The 15984-nt window shown below is 42.4% G+C and overlaps 1 protein-coding gene across 1 annotated transcript in view; it reads left to right on the forward strand.

Annotated features, from left to right (window-relative positions):
- The first annotated feature begins 400 nt into the window (after positions 1-400).
- Positions 401-15984, forward strand: part of cavin1b (caveolae associated protein 1b) — a 59372-nt gene continuing 43788 nt past the window's right edge. Inside the window, exon 1 of the mRNA XM_060848737.1 lies at positions 401-1046. Within this exon, the coding sequence (XP_060704720.1) occupies positions 627-1046 (420 nt within the window). The 5' untranslated portion in view covers positions 401-626. The remainder of the gene's footprint in view (positions 1047-15984) is intronic.

Here is a 15984-nt window from a genome sequence, read left to right on the forward strand (position 1 = left end):
GGACTATGCCCACTCTGAAGGAAATTGGTTCAAGGTTGCAGTAAAGAATGGATCGGATGTTAACTGTGACTGGATTAACCAGCGGCTTGGACTCTACTAAAATCCAGCTTTCTTTACAAACAAAAACTGCTTAGGCAAGTACATTGCTGACAATGGAAATTCAGCTGTCTCTTTGTATGTGTGGGTATATGTAGCTCAGTTGTGCAGCAATCTGTTTCAAAGCTGCATTTATCTATTAGGAATTCTACAAAATACAGAGCCCTGCTCTGTGTACATTCCTGACTAAGATCTGGAATATTTTATGTTCGCAGTGTGCATTCCTCATTAGATGTGCCTGTGCCTGCATTGAAAGTCTTCAACTCCCACCCAACTATTCTAATAATTTAAGGAGGGTCTGACGTACACTTTAGCAGTCTTGTTCTGCACAGCTAGGTGGAGTTAGCTGATGTCCTTTTAAGCTTGCAAATTCTTTTTGGACACTTCTTGAGCAGTTGTGCAACTGGAGGGAAAGCAAACACATATGCTCTCATCTCTCTCTCTCTTTCTCTTCACTCACTGGCTTACGTCCCAGCACAACGAGCCTGAGCTCAGTTGGTATTTTTAATCCCAGTTTGACATTTCTAACCATGGCAGACTCCATGCAGACTGAAGAGCAGGAGAGTCCTGAGGTTCCTGAGCCACAGGAGCAAGATGAAACCACCCCGAAACAAGAGCCCCAGTTCAATGGGGTCCTGGTACTCAGCCTCCTGGACAAAGTGATGGGCATGGTCGACAAGATCCAAACCAGCCAGCAGCAGCTGGAGCAGCGGCATCTGGAGATGGAAACCGCCGTGTACCACATCCAGAACGAGCTGAGCAAGCTGACCAAGTCCCACGCCAATGCCAGCAATAGCGTGGACAAGATGCTCGAAAAGATTCGTAAAGTCAATGTCAACGTGAAGACCATCAAGTACAGTATGGAGAAGCAAGGCGCGCAGATCAAAAAACTCGAGGCGAATGAAGCCACACTACTGAAACGGAATAACTTCAAAGTAATGATTTACCAGGTAAGCCTCCCACTGAAGTGAACAATGTGTGTGACAGAGCAATAGTGATATTTGGGTGATCAGGGTTCAATTTGATACCAGTACCTTTGTGGATCTACACATGCTGAAATAATCGGGTGAAAAATTAACACACAAGGCGCAGGAAATCAATTCTTTTTATCTGATCTCTAACTTCTTGACTTTTATCAAAACTGATGGCAATAGAAATTCACTGAGGAGCAGGAGAGAATGGTGTGAGGCTGCTTGTTGGTTGGAGTAACTGTGTATATTAGAAGATTGATCAATGAGCTAAGTGCAATGACAATTACATGAGCTATTTATGCAGTGCACAGCTAACAATGTGGCTCCAATCCTTTTATACACAAAAAATATCTTAGTCGTGTGCATCATCAGACAGTTCAAATCGTGCTAACTTGAGTACACAGAGCAGTGACCAGGTTATGAAGTGGATGGTATCGTCCGATCACTAGGTAGCTGTCATCACAGATTCCTGTTTTCACCTCTTTATGACATTACTGGACACTGCCATAACATGAAATTGTCCCATTTCACTGCACATTGTGCTGAGAGGGAATCTCCTCCAATATGTCACAGCAACTTCATTCTGCTCTGTGATCCTGCATGTGTGTCAGTCCTTGGCACTGAAGCAAAATAACCACTAGCTGCAGACATTCTTGTGACATTCTTCCCAAGCAGCCCAAAGCAAACTGGAAAGCACAGCCAATGCAGGCGAATTACTGAAAAATGAAGCTTCACAGAAAAAGTAGAGGTTCGCTCCCGGGGTTTTGTCAAGTTTGTCAGTATCATTGAAAATTCATGCAATTGAAAGTCTGCTGCTGAAACCTGGCAATAAGCTGCGACTCATTCCACCTACATGAGGCATGAGTTGGGTTGGGTGCAATATAAAAGACAAAAAGAAAGGAATCCAGCAACATTGAAAATAGATGTGTAAAACTGTTGTCCACACTTGACTCTCAGCAAATCTAAAGCACCCCTTTGAGAAGCAGTTACCTTCAGGAAATAGAATTCCCCCTCGAACTCTTGTAGTAGTGGACATTAAATTGAATGGAAATAAAGGTCATTAGAAACACAAGCTGGACTCTGGGTTTTATACGTGGGGGCGTTGAATATGAAAGGAAAGAATTGTTAAATTTGTGCAAGGCATTAGTTAAGGCACCGATGGGGTATAGTGTGTGATTCTGCACACCCTATTGTAACGGAACTCCATGGAAAGGGTGTGGTAAAGATCCATTTATGAATGATAGTAGAAATTAAACATTTTCAATCAAAAGGCAACCTTGTAAACTCAGGCTTGTTCCAGAAAGATTAAAGGAGAAAGAAACAAAAAAAAAGTTTCAAAATGACAAATTTTTGGAAGCCAAAAGTTGAATAAAAAGATTTGCATTTATATAGCGCCTTTCATTACCACTTACATCTCACATCACTTTACAGCCGAATGCAGTACTTTCTTGAAAGTGTACTGCACTGTCATGATGGAAATGAAATGTAATGAAAAGAATGTAGCGCGATGAAAGATTTTTGTCGCTATTTAACAAATCTGTAACACGGGGAACAGTTAAATTTACCACGGGAGGAAAGAGGGAGCTAAGAGGAAGCTTTTTCTCACGAAGGATTATTACAGATGGATTTTAATGTATCATCAAAAATCAATTGCATTTACGCATCAAGCAATATTAAGTTTTTAAAATTTAAGAGAATATAAGTATATTCAGAAAGGATGGGGAATAGGATTAAGAAAGACTGAAGATGGCCTCTTTCTGGGTTGATTTTGATGATTTGTTTACTGTTATATCATTTATCAAAAAAGACGAATACTTTGAGACATGGCTTTCACATTTCAGATGTCTCATCTAGTGCAAATGTCTGTGCCAATATGTTTTATAAAGGATAGAAAAAAAATACTTATTTACTGCTAGATGGAACTAACCATTCACCAGCACCTATCAATCAACAGAGAAATCCATCAGTCATTGAAATCTTTTAAGTGATCTCAGAGCGTCCCAACAGTAACGGTCCTCGCTCTGACCCGAGGATTCCCCTATTTGAGTAAAGTGCATTAATCCAGTTCTTCTGTAATTTGATGATAGATATTTCCACTAGTAGATGAGTCTAAAACCGTAATCTCTGTGTATAAGATAATCACTAATAAACCCAAGAAAATATATGGAAAGAAGCACTTTATTCATGGAGCAACAATTATGTCAAATGTGCTACCACAAGAAGTGGTTGAGGCAGTTATGTTCATTTAAGCTAGCAAAGGATATAGGAGGAGAAAGTAAGAGAAGAATGAGTTAAAGAGTTAAGATAATGTGGGAGGGTGTTCTTCTGGAATATTAGCAACACCATCCTGCTGTAGGGCTAAATGGTCTGTTTCTGTGTAGCTCTATGTACTGTACAATCCTCAAGCTAATTTGAGCCTTGTGAGAGAATATAACAACTTTCAGCTTGTTCTGACTGAGCCAGTAACCAACTGTATGCAATCTGTTTGTGATATAGCTAAACTGTTTAGAAATATCAGAAAAGTCACAAATAACAGCATAATTGGATTTCAAAAATAGAGAAAAATAATATCCTCATGAATGTGTCTTTTTCAGCAATAAAATCGATCTCGGTCCTTCTTATTTTTTTGACTTGATACTCTTAAAGTTTCTTCAGAGCTTTCTTCAGTTCAAAAGAGGTGTTGGAACATTTTCAGAAATCCATAAAAACCATATGTTGGACTGGTTTCTGAAAGCTGTATACAGCTGGTCCCCATTTCAGTTATGGCTCTATCTTGTTGTGAGGCTGTAAATGACTGCAGGGTCTAGAATTTCTTCAAATCCTTACAACGCATCTGAAAACATTCTTGGCTCCTGACTAAAAATACTAGGCTGAAAGTGAAGTGAATTTTATCAGTTACATTTGCGTACTAGTGTAAATGGGTTTGCTTCAGACTTCTTTGCATAAGAAAAGATTCTGTTCCTCTGCGTGACAATAGACTCAAGGGATTAATATCATGCTCCTGAGAAAAGTATGTGCTGGAGTTGGAAGCAGGAGCAAGGCTGAAGCCAACAGGACCAATGCCAGACACCCACCTTCAAAAACACCAAAACTGTTCCTCTAAATGTACCCGAAAGGGGCAGCACAGTGGCTGACAGTGCCAAGGACCTGGGATCAATTCCAGCCTCGGGCATCTGTCTGTGTGGAGTTTGTATGTTCTCCCGGTGTCTGCGTGGGTTTCCTCTGGGTGCTCCGGTTCTCTCCCACAATCCAACAAGATGTGCTGGTTAGGTGAATTGGCCATGCTAAATTTACCCTAGTGTAGGCTATTAGTCAGGAGTAAATATAGGATAGGGGAATGCGTATAGCTAGGTTATTCTTCAGAGGGTTAGTGTGGACTTACTGGGCTGAAGGGCCTGTTTCCACACTGTTTCTAAAATCTAATTCTAAAATCTTACTAAAGGCATTAATTCGAATGATTCCTATATTGAACATATTCATTGGCTTAAATGTCCCACCCCAAGTTAGTGGTAGAGAAAGAAAATGTGCTACTTTTGCAGGGCACTTTCTACATTAGTTGACTAAGTTATGGGTGGCACAGTGGTTAGCACTGCTGCCTCTAAGTGCCTCAGACCTGGGTTCGATTCCAGCCTCTAATGACTGCCTGGGTGGCGTTTGCACCTTCTCTCTGTGTCTGCGTGGGTTTTCTCCAAGTGCTCTGGTTTCCTCCTACATTCCAAAGGTGTGCAGATTAGGTGAAATAGCTCTGCTAAATTGCCCTGTAACGTTCAGAGATGTGCAGGCTAGGTGGTTAGCCATGGGAAAAGTGGGATTACAAAGATTGAGTGTGTGGCTGGGTCTGGATGAGATACTCTTTGGTGCAGATTAGATGGGCTGAATGGCCTCTTTCCTCAATGTAGGGACTTTATGAAATTAAAACTAGGTTAGAGCTCATATACCTGGGGGAATCAAGGAATACAGGGAACCAGCAAGAAGGTAGAAGATTGGCTTATTGAATGATGAAGCAGTCTGATTGGGTGGATGGTTTAATGCTGCTTCTATTTCTTATGCTTCTGCCACGCAGATAGCAACTCCCGAAGCACATTGAATATCACTGCCATAGCTGTGCTGTGGAAGCTATCTTGCCATGTTTGACATAGTTTGGCCTACTTTAAAGCTTGGAGCAACACTGAGTTTGCTCAGGCACTTACGCACTGAACTTTCGATGGCCATATGTCAACTGGTGGGAGATTGAAATCCAGTCTTTCATCTGCAGAAGAGTTGCTAATCAAATATCTAAATTGATTTCTAATCTGTGTAATATCTAATCTGTTTGCAATTTTTATTAATTGTTTGTAATTTTTATTAATGACTTGGATGAGGGGATTGAAGGATAGGTCAGCAAGTTTGCAGACAACACAAAGGTTGGAGGTGTTGTTGACAGTATAGAGGGCTGTTGTAGGCTGCAGGGTACATTGACAGGAAGCAGAGATGGGCTGAGAGGTGGCAGATGGAGTTCGACCTGGATAAATGCGAGGTGATGCATTTTGGAAGGTTGAATTTGAAAGCTGATTTCAGGATTAAGGATAGGATTCTTGGCAGTGTGGAGGAACAGAGGGATCTTGATGTGCAGGTACATAGATCCCTTAAAATGGCCACCCAAGTGGACAGGGTTGTTAAGAAAGCATATGGTGTTTTGGCTTTCATTAACAGGGGGATTGAGTTTAAGAGTCGTGAGATCTTGTTGCAGCTCTATAAAACTTTGGTTAGACTGCACTTGGAATACTGCGTCCAGTTCTGGTAGCCCTATTATAGAAAAGATGTGGATGCTTTGGAGAGGGTTCAGAGGAGGTTTACCAGGATGCTGCCTGGACTGGAGGGCTTATCTTATGAAGAGAGGTTGACTGAGCTCGGACTTTTCTCATTGGAGAAAAGGAGGAGGAGAGGGGACCTAATTGAGCTATACAAGATAATGAGAGGCATAGATAGAGTCAATAGCCAGAGACTATTTCCCAGGGCAGAAATGACTAACACGAGGGGTCATAGTTTTAAGCTGGTTGGAGGAAAGTATAGAGGGGATGTCAGAGTTGGGTTCTTGACATAGAGAGTTGTGAGAGCATGGAATACGTTGCCAGCAGCTATTGTGGAAGCAAGGTCATTGGGGACGTTTAAGAGACTACTGGACATGCATACGGTCACAGAAATTTGAAGGTGCTTACATGAGGATCAGTGGTCGGCACAACATCGTGGGCTGAAGGACCTGTTCTGTGCTGTACTGTTGTATGTTCTATGTTCTAATTGACCTATTATTGATACTGAAGTGTAGGTTTGCCACTGGAGATGGATTTGTTCCCATTTGGCCTTGAAAACCAATGTTCCAAAGGACTGGACAGTCCAGACTGTTGAGGCTTCACTGAGAAAATATGTGGTTATTGTTGGTTAATCTCTAAAAGTGTCGATAGTGAAGAGCTCCAAGCCATAAACTTTGACAACTTGTGGCCATGTGCTTATTTCAGGGTAGGGTGTCCCAGCAGGAGAAAATGTCAAGGAAATGTATTGACAGTACAGATCTGCATGTATTATTCCTTGAAAGGAAATTTTGATAACATTCAAAAGGGGTTTGGACGCATATGGCACTTATCATAAATATCCTATTCTTTTTGTAAGGCTCTTGGTTTCATTTCCCAACACTGGATTCACAATGAATTGTCTGGTCTACTCCTGTGTAATCCTGAGCTGACCATGCAAACCAGTGAGAGAGTGACACCAGTGTTGATCACCCCACCTCCCCCTATGTTTGCTCTCCCACCAGAGCAGTGTTTTAGTTCTGCTCAGAGCTTTGCTTATTTCAAAGGAGATCACAATCGGTGTGGAATTCTTCATGGAGATCCATCACCAAACAAAATCTAGAGGTGTAATCGGTTTTAAAATGTTCAGAGAATGACCAATGCAGTGGGTCAATGATAACATTCGATTAGTTTTCCTGAAGACTTGCTGTACTTGCTTACAAACCTCTTGGAGATCCAGATGCCTCTCAGAGCTCTGCAATCCTTCAACATTTAGATAATACGTTTGATTTGCAAAATTCAAATTTATCTTTCAGAAAACAACCCGTAGGAATCCCATGGCCAAATGTCTGTAAAATGCAAACAAGACTTGTATCAATAATTCCATAAGCTGATGATGTTCTAAGACCTTTACTTTCAATGAAGTACTTTTGCAGTTTAGTTACTGTTCTACTGTTACACACAGTGTAAAATTACAGATAATACGTAGCTGAGAGGATGACATTTATTTATGGACAGTCTGTGCTGCATTCTGGATGATAGTGGGTGAGTTGTCCTTTATACTTCCCATCCCACTCTCTTTTTTCTTTGAAGTCAGTGGAGAGAAAGTTAAATCAGAGATAATGTATAAAAGATCATAGGTGCATTACTTATTGCCAGAGATGACTCATACCTCCCAGACACCTTTAATATTGTAAAAACTTTTCACTGCAAATAAAAGTAAAGTCACCATAGTCTCACTTTCTCATGAGAGAAACAGATATAAATAGAATCAATTGGTAGTGATGTTAACCTAAGGTTCAACAAGCCTCAATTGATAGATCAGGTTGAGAAGGTGGGACTTTTGTGGTGACCTCAGCTGGTATGGATTTTTGATCCTATGTAATTGGTGTCACTCAACATCATAAACCAGTCATTCACCACTGAGCCAACCAACCTCCTTATCTGAATCTGCAACACACATATGAATCCAACAAAGGCTAACAAAATTAATTTTCAATCAGATGTTTCCCCTACATACTTATGTCAATGTATTAAAAATGCAACAATGCAGCTTGACTAATGTCACAATCTTCTTGATTTCAAATGTAGATGTTCTCTTTAACTTTTATTTTCCATTCAAATATACATTTTACGAATATAATGTATATTCAGTTGTAACATAATTTACCACCGGAGAAAGTCAGGGTACATTTATTGCACAATGCTTGTGGGAGAACTGTATCAAATGATGCACCCACTTTTAAACTTCATTTCAAATTGATTATACTTTCTTTGTCGCTCTGTGCTGAATTCATTCACTTTTGTCCACTGTTATGTACAAATGCTATGCTTTTTGTGAATAGTTGGTTTACAGTGCAATAATGATACTTGAAATTGGATTTACTTCAGAGAGTTGGCTTGTCAGCCCCATCTTGCTCAATGTAGGATTTGTCTGAACCTGATGCTCTCAGAGCCTGTCCGCACGCATTTGTTCCAACGGTAACACTTTAATTATTATCCAGACACAATTAATAATTTACTAAGTTCTTCAGTTTAGTTTTCATGCATTTTTCAACAAAATTTGATGTCTTAATGCTAAAAAACTGAACCATAAGATAATTACACAACTATGGTTAACTGTAAATCATAGTTTTTAGAGGGCCATTAGTCTCTGAGTTGAATTAGATGCGTTCATTTGTGTTAGTCTGTACATATTCATTGAGCTGTATGTGTCTGTTGTTTGTGTGTTGGATTCTGCCTATGTACAAGTTGGACAGTTGGATTCTGTCTGTGTGAGTTGGAGTCTGTCTGTACGTGTGTGTGGGATTCTGTTGATGTATTTTGGATTCTGTGTGTACGCTGGATTTTGTCTGTATGAGTTGGAGTCTGTCTGTGTATGTGTGTTGGAATCCATGAATGTTTGCTGAATTTTGCCTGTGAGAGTTAGATTGAGTGTGTGTGTTTTAGATTCTATCTGTGCACATACATGCTGGATTCACACACAATCTTACGTCCACTCACAATCCAACCTAACTCTATGTGTGTTTTCAGTATTTTCTGCTCTTGTAGCTGCTTTCCAATGGAAGAAAATCATTCTCTGTGCCTGAAGTTCCTGAAGTTTGTGAGAAATCATATCAATGTTACTGATGACTCAAAACTTGATGGGAATGCAAGTTGGGAGGAGGATGAAAAGCAGCTTCAAAGGAATTCACACAGATATAGCAGTGGGAAAGAACATGCATTTGGCATATAATGTGGAAAACATGTGAAGTTATCCACTTTCGTCGAAAAAGAAATAGGAAAGCAAAGTATTTTTTAAATACTGAGAGATTAGAAAATGATGATATCCGAAGGGACCTAGATATAATTTTTCATAAGTTGCTGAAAGCTAACATGCAGGTGCAAGAAGAAATTAGGGAGGCAAATGGTATGTTGGCCGTATTCCAAGAAGGTTTCAGGACAGCAGCAAAGAGATCTTGCTAAAGTTGTATCGAGTGGGGAGACACATCGGGTATACTACATCTAGTTTGCTCCCCTTAACTAAGAAGCATGTACTTGCCACAAAGGGAGTTCACCCACAGTTCACTAAAACTGATTCCTTCGATGGCAGAGTACTGCTATGAGATAAATTGAGAAAACTGGGCCTATATTCTCTGACTCTAGAAGAATGAGATGCGATCTCACGTAAGTATACAAAAATGTTACAGGGTTTGACAGATTCAATGTAGGAAGTTTTGTTTCCCCTCAGTCTAGAACCAGCCTGAAATAGGAGGTAGGCTAATCAGGATTGAAAATCGGAGGAGCTTTTTCACTCTGAATATAATAAATCTTTGGGATTATAATCATTGAGTATAATTAAGACAGAGATTGATGGATTTTGAGATCATAATGATGGCAAGGAATATGGGCATAATGTGAGAGATTAGGGTCATGGGGGAAGATTTGCTACGATCCAGTTGAGTGGCAGAGCAGGCTTGATGGGTCAAATGGCCTTCTCCTTTCCTATATTCCTGAACTAGCTTTAGGAATGCCTCCTGAAAAAGTGGCAAGAATGTATCCATACAGCATATTCCATGACCATTGGACATTTCCTTACAATGCAGTGCTTTTGAAGTGCAGGTACTGTTGTCATGACAGAAATACAATTAAAGCACAGCAAGGTCCCACCAACAGCAATGTGATCATAAGCAGATAATCTGTTTTATGTGATATTGATTGAGGGATAAATATTGGCCAGAACACTAGGGTGAATACCCCTGCTCTTCAAAATAGGATCTTTGATATTCACCCGAGAGAACAGCCTAAGCCTTATCTTATCATCTAGTTACCACATTACCAAAAGGATGTGGATGCTTTGGAGAGGGTGCAGAGAAGGTTTACAAGGATGTTGCCTGGTATGGAAGGTGCCAGCTATGAAGAGACTTTGAGTAGGTTAGGATTGTTTTCATTAGGAAAAAAGAGACGGGGGGTGGGTGGGGATTGAGGTCTACAAAATCATGAAGGATATAGAAAGGGTGGATTGAAATAAGCTTTGTCCCAGGGTGAGGGATTCAATAATGAGAGGTCACGTGTTCAAGATGAGAGGTGAAACGTTTAAGGGAGGTACACACAGAAAGTACTTTACACAGAGGGTGGTAGATGCCTGGAACGTGTTGCCAGCAGAGGTAGTAGAGGCAGGCATGTTAGGTTCATTTAAGGCGCATTTGGACTGATGCATGAGTAGGTGGGAAGCAGAGGGAAACAGATGTTTAGGAATTGGGCGATAGGTTTAGTCAGTGGTTTTGGATCGGTTCAGGCTTGGAGGGCTGAAGGCCTGTTCCTGGGCTGTAAATTTTCTTTGTTCTTTGTTCTCATCTCTTCCGACAGAAGGAACCTCTGCCAATGCAGCATTCCCTCAGTGTCACTGTACACTTTTGTGTTTAATTCCTGGAGAGGGACTTGATGGATTTTAGGTTAGATGTTTTCTCCTATGTAGTAACAGTAAAGACATTTCAAAATTAATTGATTTTTTGAGTACAATGGAGATAATTCAACAGAATAAGGCATTATATAAGTGTAGTTAGAAAATACCATATCTGGAAGAGATATGAAGGGCTGGGAATGTACTGTTGGGCCTGAGATAAAGGATCACATTAAGGAAAGAAAATGATTGGTTAGCTCTTGCAACAGGTCTGAACAGTGACTGTAGTCTTTAGCTCTGACAAAATGCAATGAATGCTTGTCTTCCTTGTCAGAACCCTTTGATTTTAAAAAAAGATAAATGTCAGGCTGAGCAGATTTACCCTGAGTGGAGCTGTGATTTTTAAAAAAATTCTGCCTATGGTCAGTGAGATTATAACCAGTGAACATGTCAAGATTGTTTCAGGGTCTTTTTTACTGTAGTTTGCTTTTATTCTTTCTCAGGTTTTGCAGTCTCTATAGTTTCTCCCTAATTGTCCTTAATAAGGTGAAGGTGATTTGCCTCCTTGAACCACTGCACTCCATCCAATGTAGCATACACCCACAGTGTTTTTAAGAAGGGACCTCTAGGACTTTGACCCAGTGAAGGAACAGGAGAAAGTGAGGACTGCAGATGCTGGAGATCAGAGCTGAGAATGTGTTGCCGGAAAAGCGCAGCAGGTCAGGCAGCATCCAAGGAGCAGGAGAATCGATGTTTCGGGCATAAGCCCTTCTTCAGGAATGAGGAAGGTGTGCCAAGCAGGCTAAGATAAAAGGTAGGGAGGAGGGACTTGGAGGAGGGGCATTGGGAATGCGATAGGTGGAAGGAGGTTAAGGTGACGGTGATAGGCCGGAGAGGGGGTTGAGGCGGAGAGGTCGGGAAGAAGATTGCAGGTCAAGAAGGCGGTGCTGAGTCCGAGGGTTGTGACTGAGATAAGGTGGGGGGAGGGGAAATGAGGAAGCTGGAGAAATCTGCATTCAGGACCGTGTCGAGGTTTGCAGAGATGAGTTCACTGGGGCGGGAGCAGGCTGAGACAATGGGTTGGCCAGGGCAGTCGGGTTTGTGGATTTTGGGCATGAGGTAGAAACGAGCGGTGCGGGGTTGTGGGACTATGAGGTTGGAGGTGGTGGATGGGAGATCTATCCTCCATCTTTTCCTCTGCTACATCGATGACTGTATCAGCGCTATCTCGTGCTCCCACGAGGATGTTGAACAGTTCATCCACTTTATTAACACCTTCCACCCCAACCTCAAATTTATCTGGACCGTCTCAGACTCCTCCCTCCCCTTCCTAGATCTCTCCATTTCTATGAGAAAGTGAGGACTGCAGATGCTGGAGATCAGAGCTGAAAATGTGTTGCTTCATTTCCTGAAGAAGGGCTCATGCCCGAAACGTCGATTCTCCTGCTCCTTGGATGCTGCCTGACCTGCTGCGCTTTTCCAGCAACACACTTGCAGCTCTCCATTTCTATCTCAGGCGACCATCAACATGAACATTTACTATAAACCGACCGACTCCCACAGCTACCTAGATTACACCTTCTCCCACCCTGCCCTCTGTAAAAACACCATCCCATATTCCCAATTCCTTCGCCTCCACTGCATCTGCTCCCAAGAGGACCAATTCCAATACCAAACAACCCAGATGGCCTCCTTCTTCAAAGACCGCAATTTCCCCTCAGACGTGGTTGACGATGCTCTCCACCGCATCTCCTCCACTTTCCGCTCCTCTGCCCTTGAACCCCACCTTCCAATCGCCACCAGGACAGAACCCCACTGGTCCTCACCTACCACCCCACAAACCTCCAGATACATTGTATCATCCTTCGTCATTTCCGCCACCTCCAAACAGACCCCACCACCAAGGATATATTTCCCTCCCCTCCCCTATCAGCGTTTGGGAAAGACCACTCCCTCCGCAACTCCCTCTCAGGTCCACACCCCCCACCAACCCAACCTCCACTCCCAGCACCTTCCTCTGCAACCGCAAGAAATGCAAAACTTGTGCCCACACCTTCTCCCTCACTTCCATCCAGGCCCCAAGGGATCCTTCCATATCCGTCAAAAATTCACCTGCACCTCCACACACATCATTTATAGCATCTGCTGCACCCGATGTGGCCTCCTCCAAATTGGGGAGACAGGCCGCCTACTTGCGGAACATTTTAGAGAACACCTCTGGGACACCCGCACCAACCAACCCAACCGCCCTTTGGCTGAACATTTTAACTTCCCCTCCCACTTCGCCAAGGACATGCAGGTCCTTAGCCTCCTCCATCACCAGACCATGGCAACACGACGCCTGGAGGAAGAGCACCTCATCTTCCGCCTAGGAACCCTCCAACCATAAGGGATGAATGCAGATTTCTCCAGCTTCCTCATTTTCCCTTCCCCCACCTTATCTCAGTCGCAATCCTCGAACTCAGCACCGCCTTCTTGACCTGCAATCTTCTTCCCAACCTCTCCGCCCCCACCCCCACTCCGGCCTATCACCCTCACCCTCACCTCCTTCTACCTATCACATTCCCAACGCCCCTCCCCCAAGTCCCTCCTCCCTACCTTTTATCTCAGCCCGCTTGGCACACCTTCCTCATTCCTGAAGAAGGGCTTATGCCCGAAACGTCGATTCTCCTGCTCTTTGGATGCTGCCTGACCAGCTGCGCTTTTCCAGCAACACATTTTTAACCAGTGATGGAACAGTAATGTAGCCAATTTATGGAAAGACATGCCTAACCGCACTTATGAAAAATTCACTGATGATTTCAGCAACTTTCTTATACCAGACCTATGTTCCTTTTGTTTCAGCTGTTATCATGTTGACTCTGCATGCCTTTATATTTTAGGATTCTTCACTAATGCAGCGTGATCTTAGTCACAGAAACAATAACCCTAATCAAACTAAAGCTTTCAAGGCAACAATTGTTATAAACTTGCTAGTGAGATTTCCAAAGCAGTGCCAAATTCTAAGCAGATTTGAGGACAGTACTAGGGCATATAGCCAGTTTTGAGGAGATGTATTGCTGGCTGCTGTTAAAGGTGTCCTTGAAGTTGCAAATCATTGCAATTGAAACAGATTCTCAACTCAATAGTAACCAACATGGATCCTAACTATGGCCATAATTTCATGGAGACAACCAACCCTAAAATGATATTCTGTCATTTGGAAGTTCAGAACTTGAGTATTTTCTTAAAAAAAGATACATTTTGTCTCAACTTTTTGTCTTGCGGTCATCAGGATATTTTGCAAAAACAATTCAAGGGAAAGAACACCAACATGCATACTTCATGAGAGAAGAGCACTGTTTGCTGGGCAAGTGGACCATGGGACATTAAGCAGGAGCACCCCCACTGGCAGACAGCTGCTGGTCCTTCCTGATCCCATGATTCCCCCTCTTCCTGCAACATCCAACCCAAAGAATCCCAAGTAACTCTCCTCTCCAACAACCCCCCCACTGACCTAGTCCTGGGTCTTCTGTGATCCTGGGACTCCAGGGTTGCTTCCTTTAGCAGCAGATATGGCCTCCTCTTGCTGCTGGCCACTGATTAACTAGCACTTCTCACTGGTTGGAACCTCTGCCCATGTGTCTCAATCCCGGGGGAAGTATCGTCACCCGTGCGTAACTGCTGTGTGGTTTGGTTACTGGAAAAGGCAGCTTGGGTCTCTCTGTGTGGAGTTTGCACATTCTCCCTATGTCTGCGTGGCTTTCCTCTGGGTGTTCCAGTTTCCTCCCACACTCCAAAGATGTGCAGGTTAGGTGAATTGGCCATGCTAAATTGCCAATAGTGTTAGGTGCATTAGTCAGAGGGAAATGGGATTGGGTGGGTTACTCTTCGGAGGATTGGTGTGGGCTTGTTGGGCCAAATGGCCTGTTTCCACACTGTAGGGAATCTAACCTAATCTACAAAAGCCCTTGATGCTCAAGAACCTATCTATCTCCATCTTAAATACACTCAAGGCCTCCACAGCCTTCTGTGGTAATGAATTCCACAGACTGACCACTCTCTGCCAGAAGTTTTTCTTTATCTCCATTCTAACAGATCTTCCCTTTACTCTAAGGCTATGCCCTCGGGTCTTACTCTCTCCTACCAATGGAAACATCTTCCCAACATCTACTCTGTCCAGGCCATTCAGCATTCTGTATGTTTTAATTAGATCAACCCCTCATCCTTCTAAGCTCCATTGAGTATAAACCCAGCGTCTTCAAGCGTTCATCATATGTTAAGTTTTTCATTCCTGAGCCTATTCTCATGAACCTCCTCTGATCATGCTCCTGTTGAGTATTTTCAACATTTTCTATATATATCTTTAAAAATTTGTTTACTGCCTATTAAGCCCTTCATCTGGTCTAAAATTGGAAGAATGAGTGGGCCTGAATTGAGAGTTTTGCTTGTTGCTCTTTCGCTCTCTTCAATCAATCGCGTGAAGGGGGTGGTTTTTATTCATTTCCAGACATTTTGTCAAAGCTCCTGTATTTGACATTGCAGGCTGGCTTGCCTTTACAAATGCCTGCTGGGTGCTTAGCTTTTTTCAAAATTTTTCTTTCAGATTTCCAGCATTCATAACTTTGATTTTTTATCTGAGATTATGGAACTAGATGTGCCAAGAACCAACCTTAACTGCACACACCTCTTTAGGAGTTTTTATGGCTTTGAACAGCCTCTTTTCATATCATTGATCAAATTAAAGTATTTCTCAAATACCCTCCTCTACCGACCCAGTGAACTGGTACAAAATAGTCCAGATCAAAAAACGCCTGGATAATTCAGACATAACACCGATTCACATTTTAAATTCCAATGCATCATTCTCACTCACTTACTCAGTACATGGATCCCCATCCAAGCATAATAGGTCACAGCAAATTATGTAAACACTTACCAGGATTCTGCTGCAATCTGACCTCCAAAGTTCGATCGCAATGCAGGGTGGAGCCCAGTGTTTTTCTCCTGCAGATATTGTGAGTAATGTACATGCTTAACAAAGAAAGCCTGTAATTCTAAGATGCTTGTTCAATCTTTATTGGTCTCCATGGCTATTCTCAGGTGCATACTGACTTTAGGGCAGTTAGTTTGCTCATGTGTCAATCCCTGTCAGTCTTACATGTTCCAACATAAAATTTGGCATTGTCCTTTGGTCGCCTTGTCATGGGTATCCATTGACAGAACAGACCATGCAGTTTATATCTCTGATCATAAATCTTAGGTCTTGTATTTTGGCAGATCAATCTTC

The sequence above is a fragment of the Hemiscyllium ocellatum genome, chromosome 32 (genome assembly GCF_020745735.1).
Source record: "Hemiscyllium ocellatum isolate sHemOce1 chromosome 32, sHemOce1.pat.X.cur, whole genome shotgun sequence".
NCBI classification, from domain to species: domain Eukaryota; kingdom Metazoa; phylum Chordata; class Chondrichthyes; order Orectolobiformes; family Hemiscylliidae; genus Hemiscyllium; species Hemiscyllium ocellatum.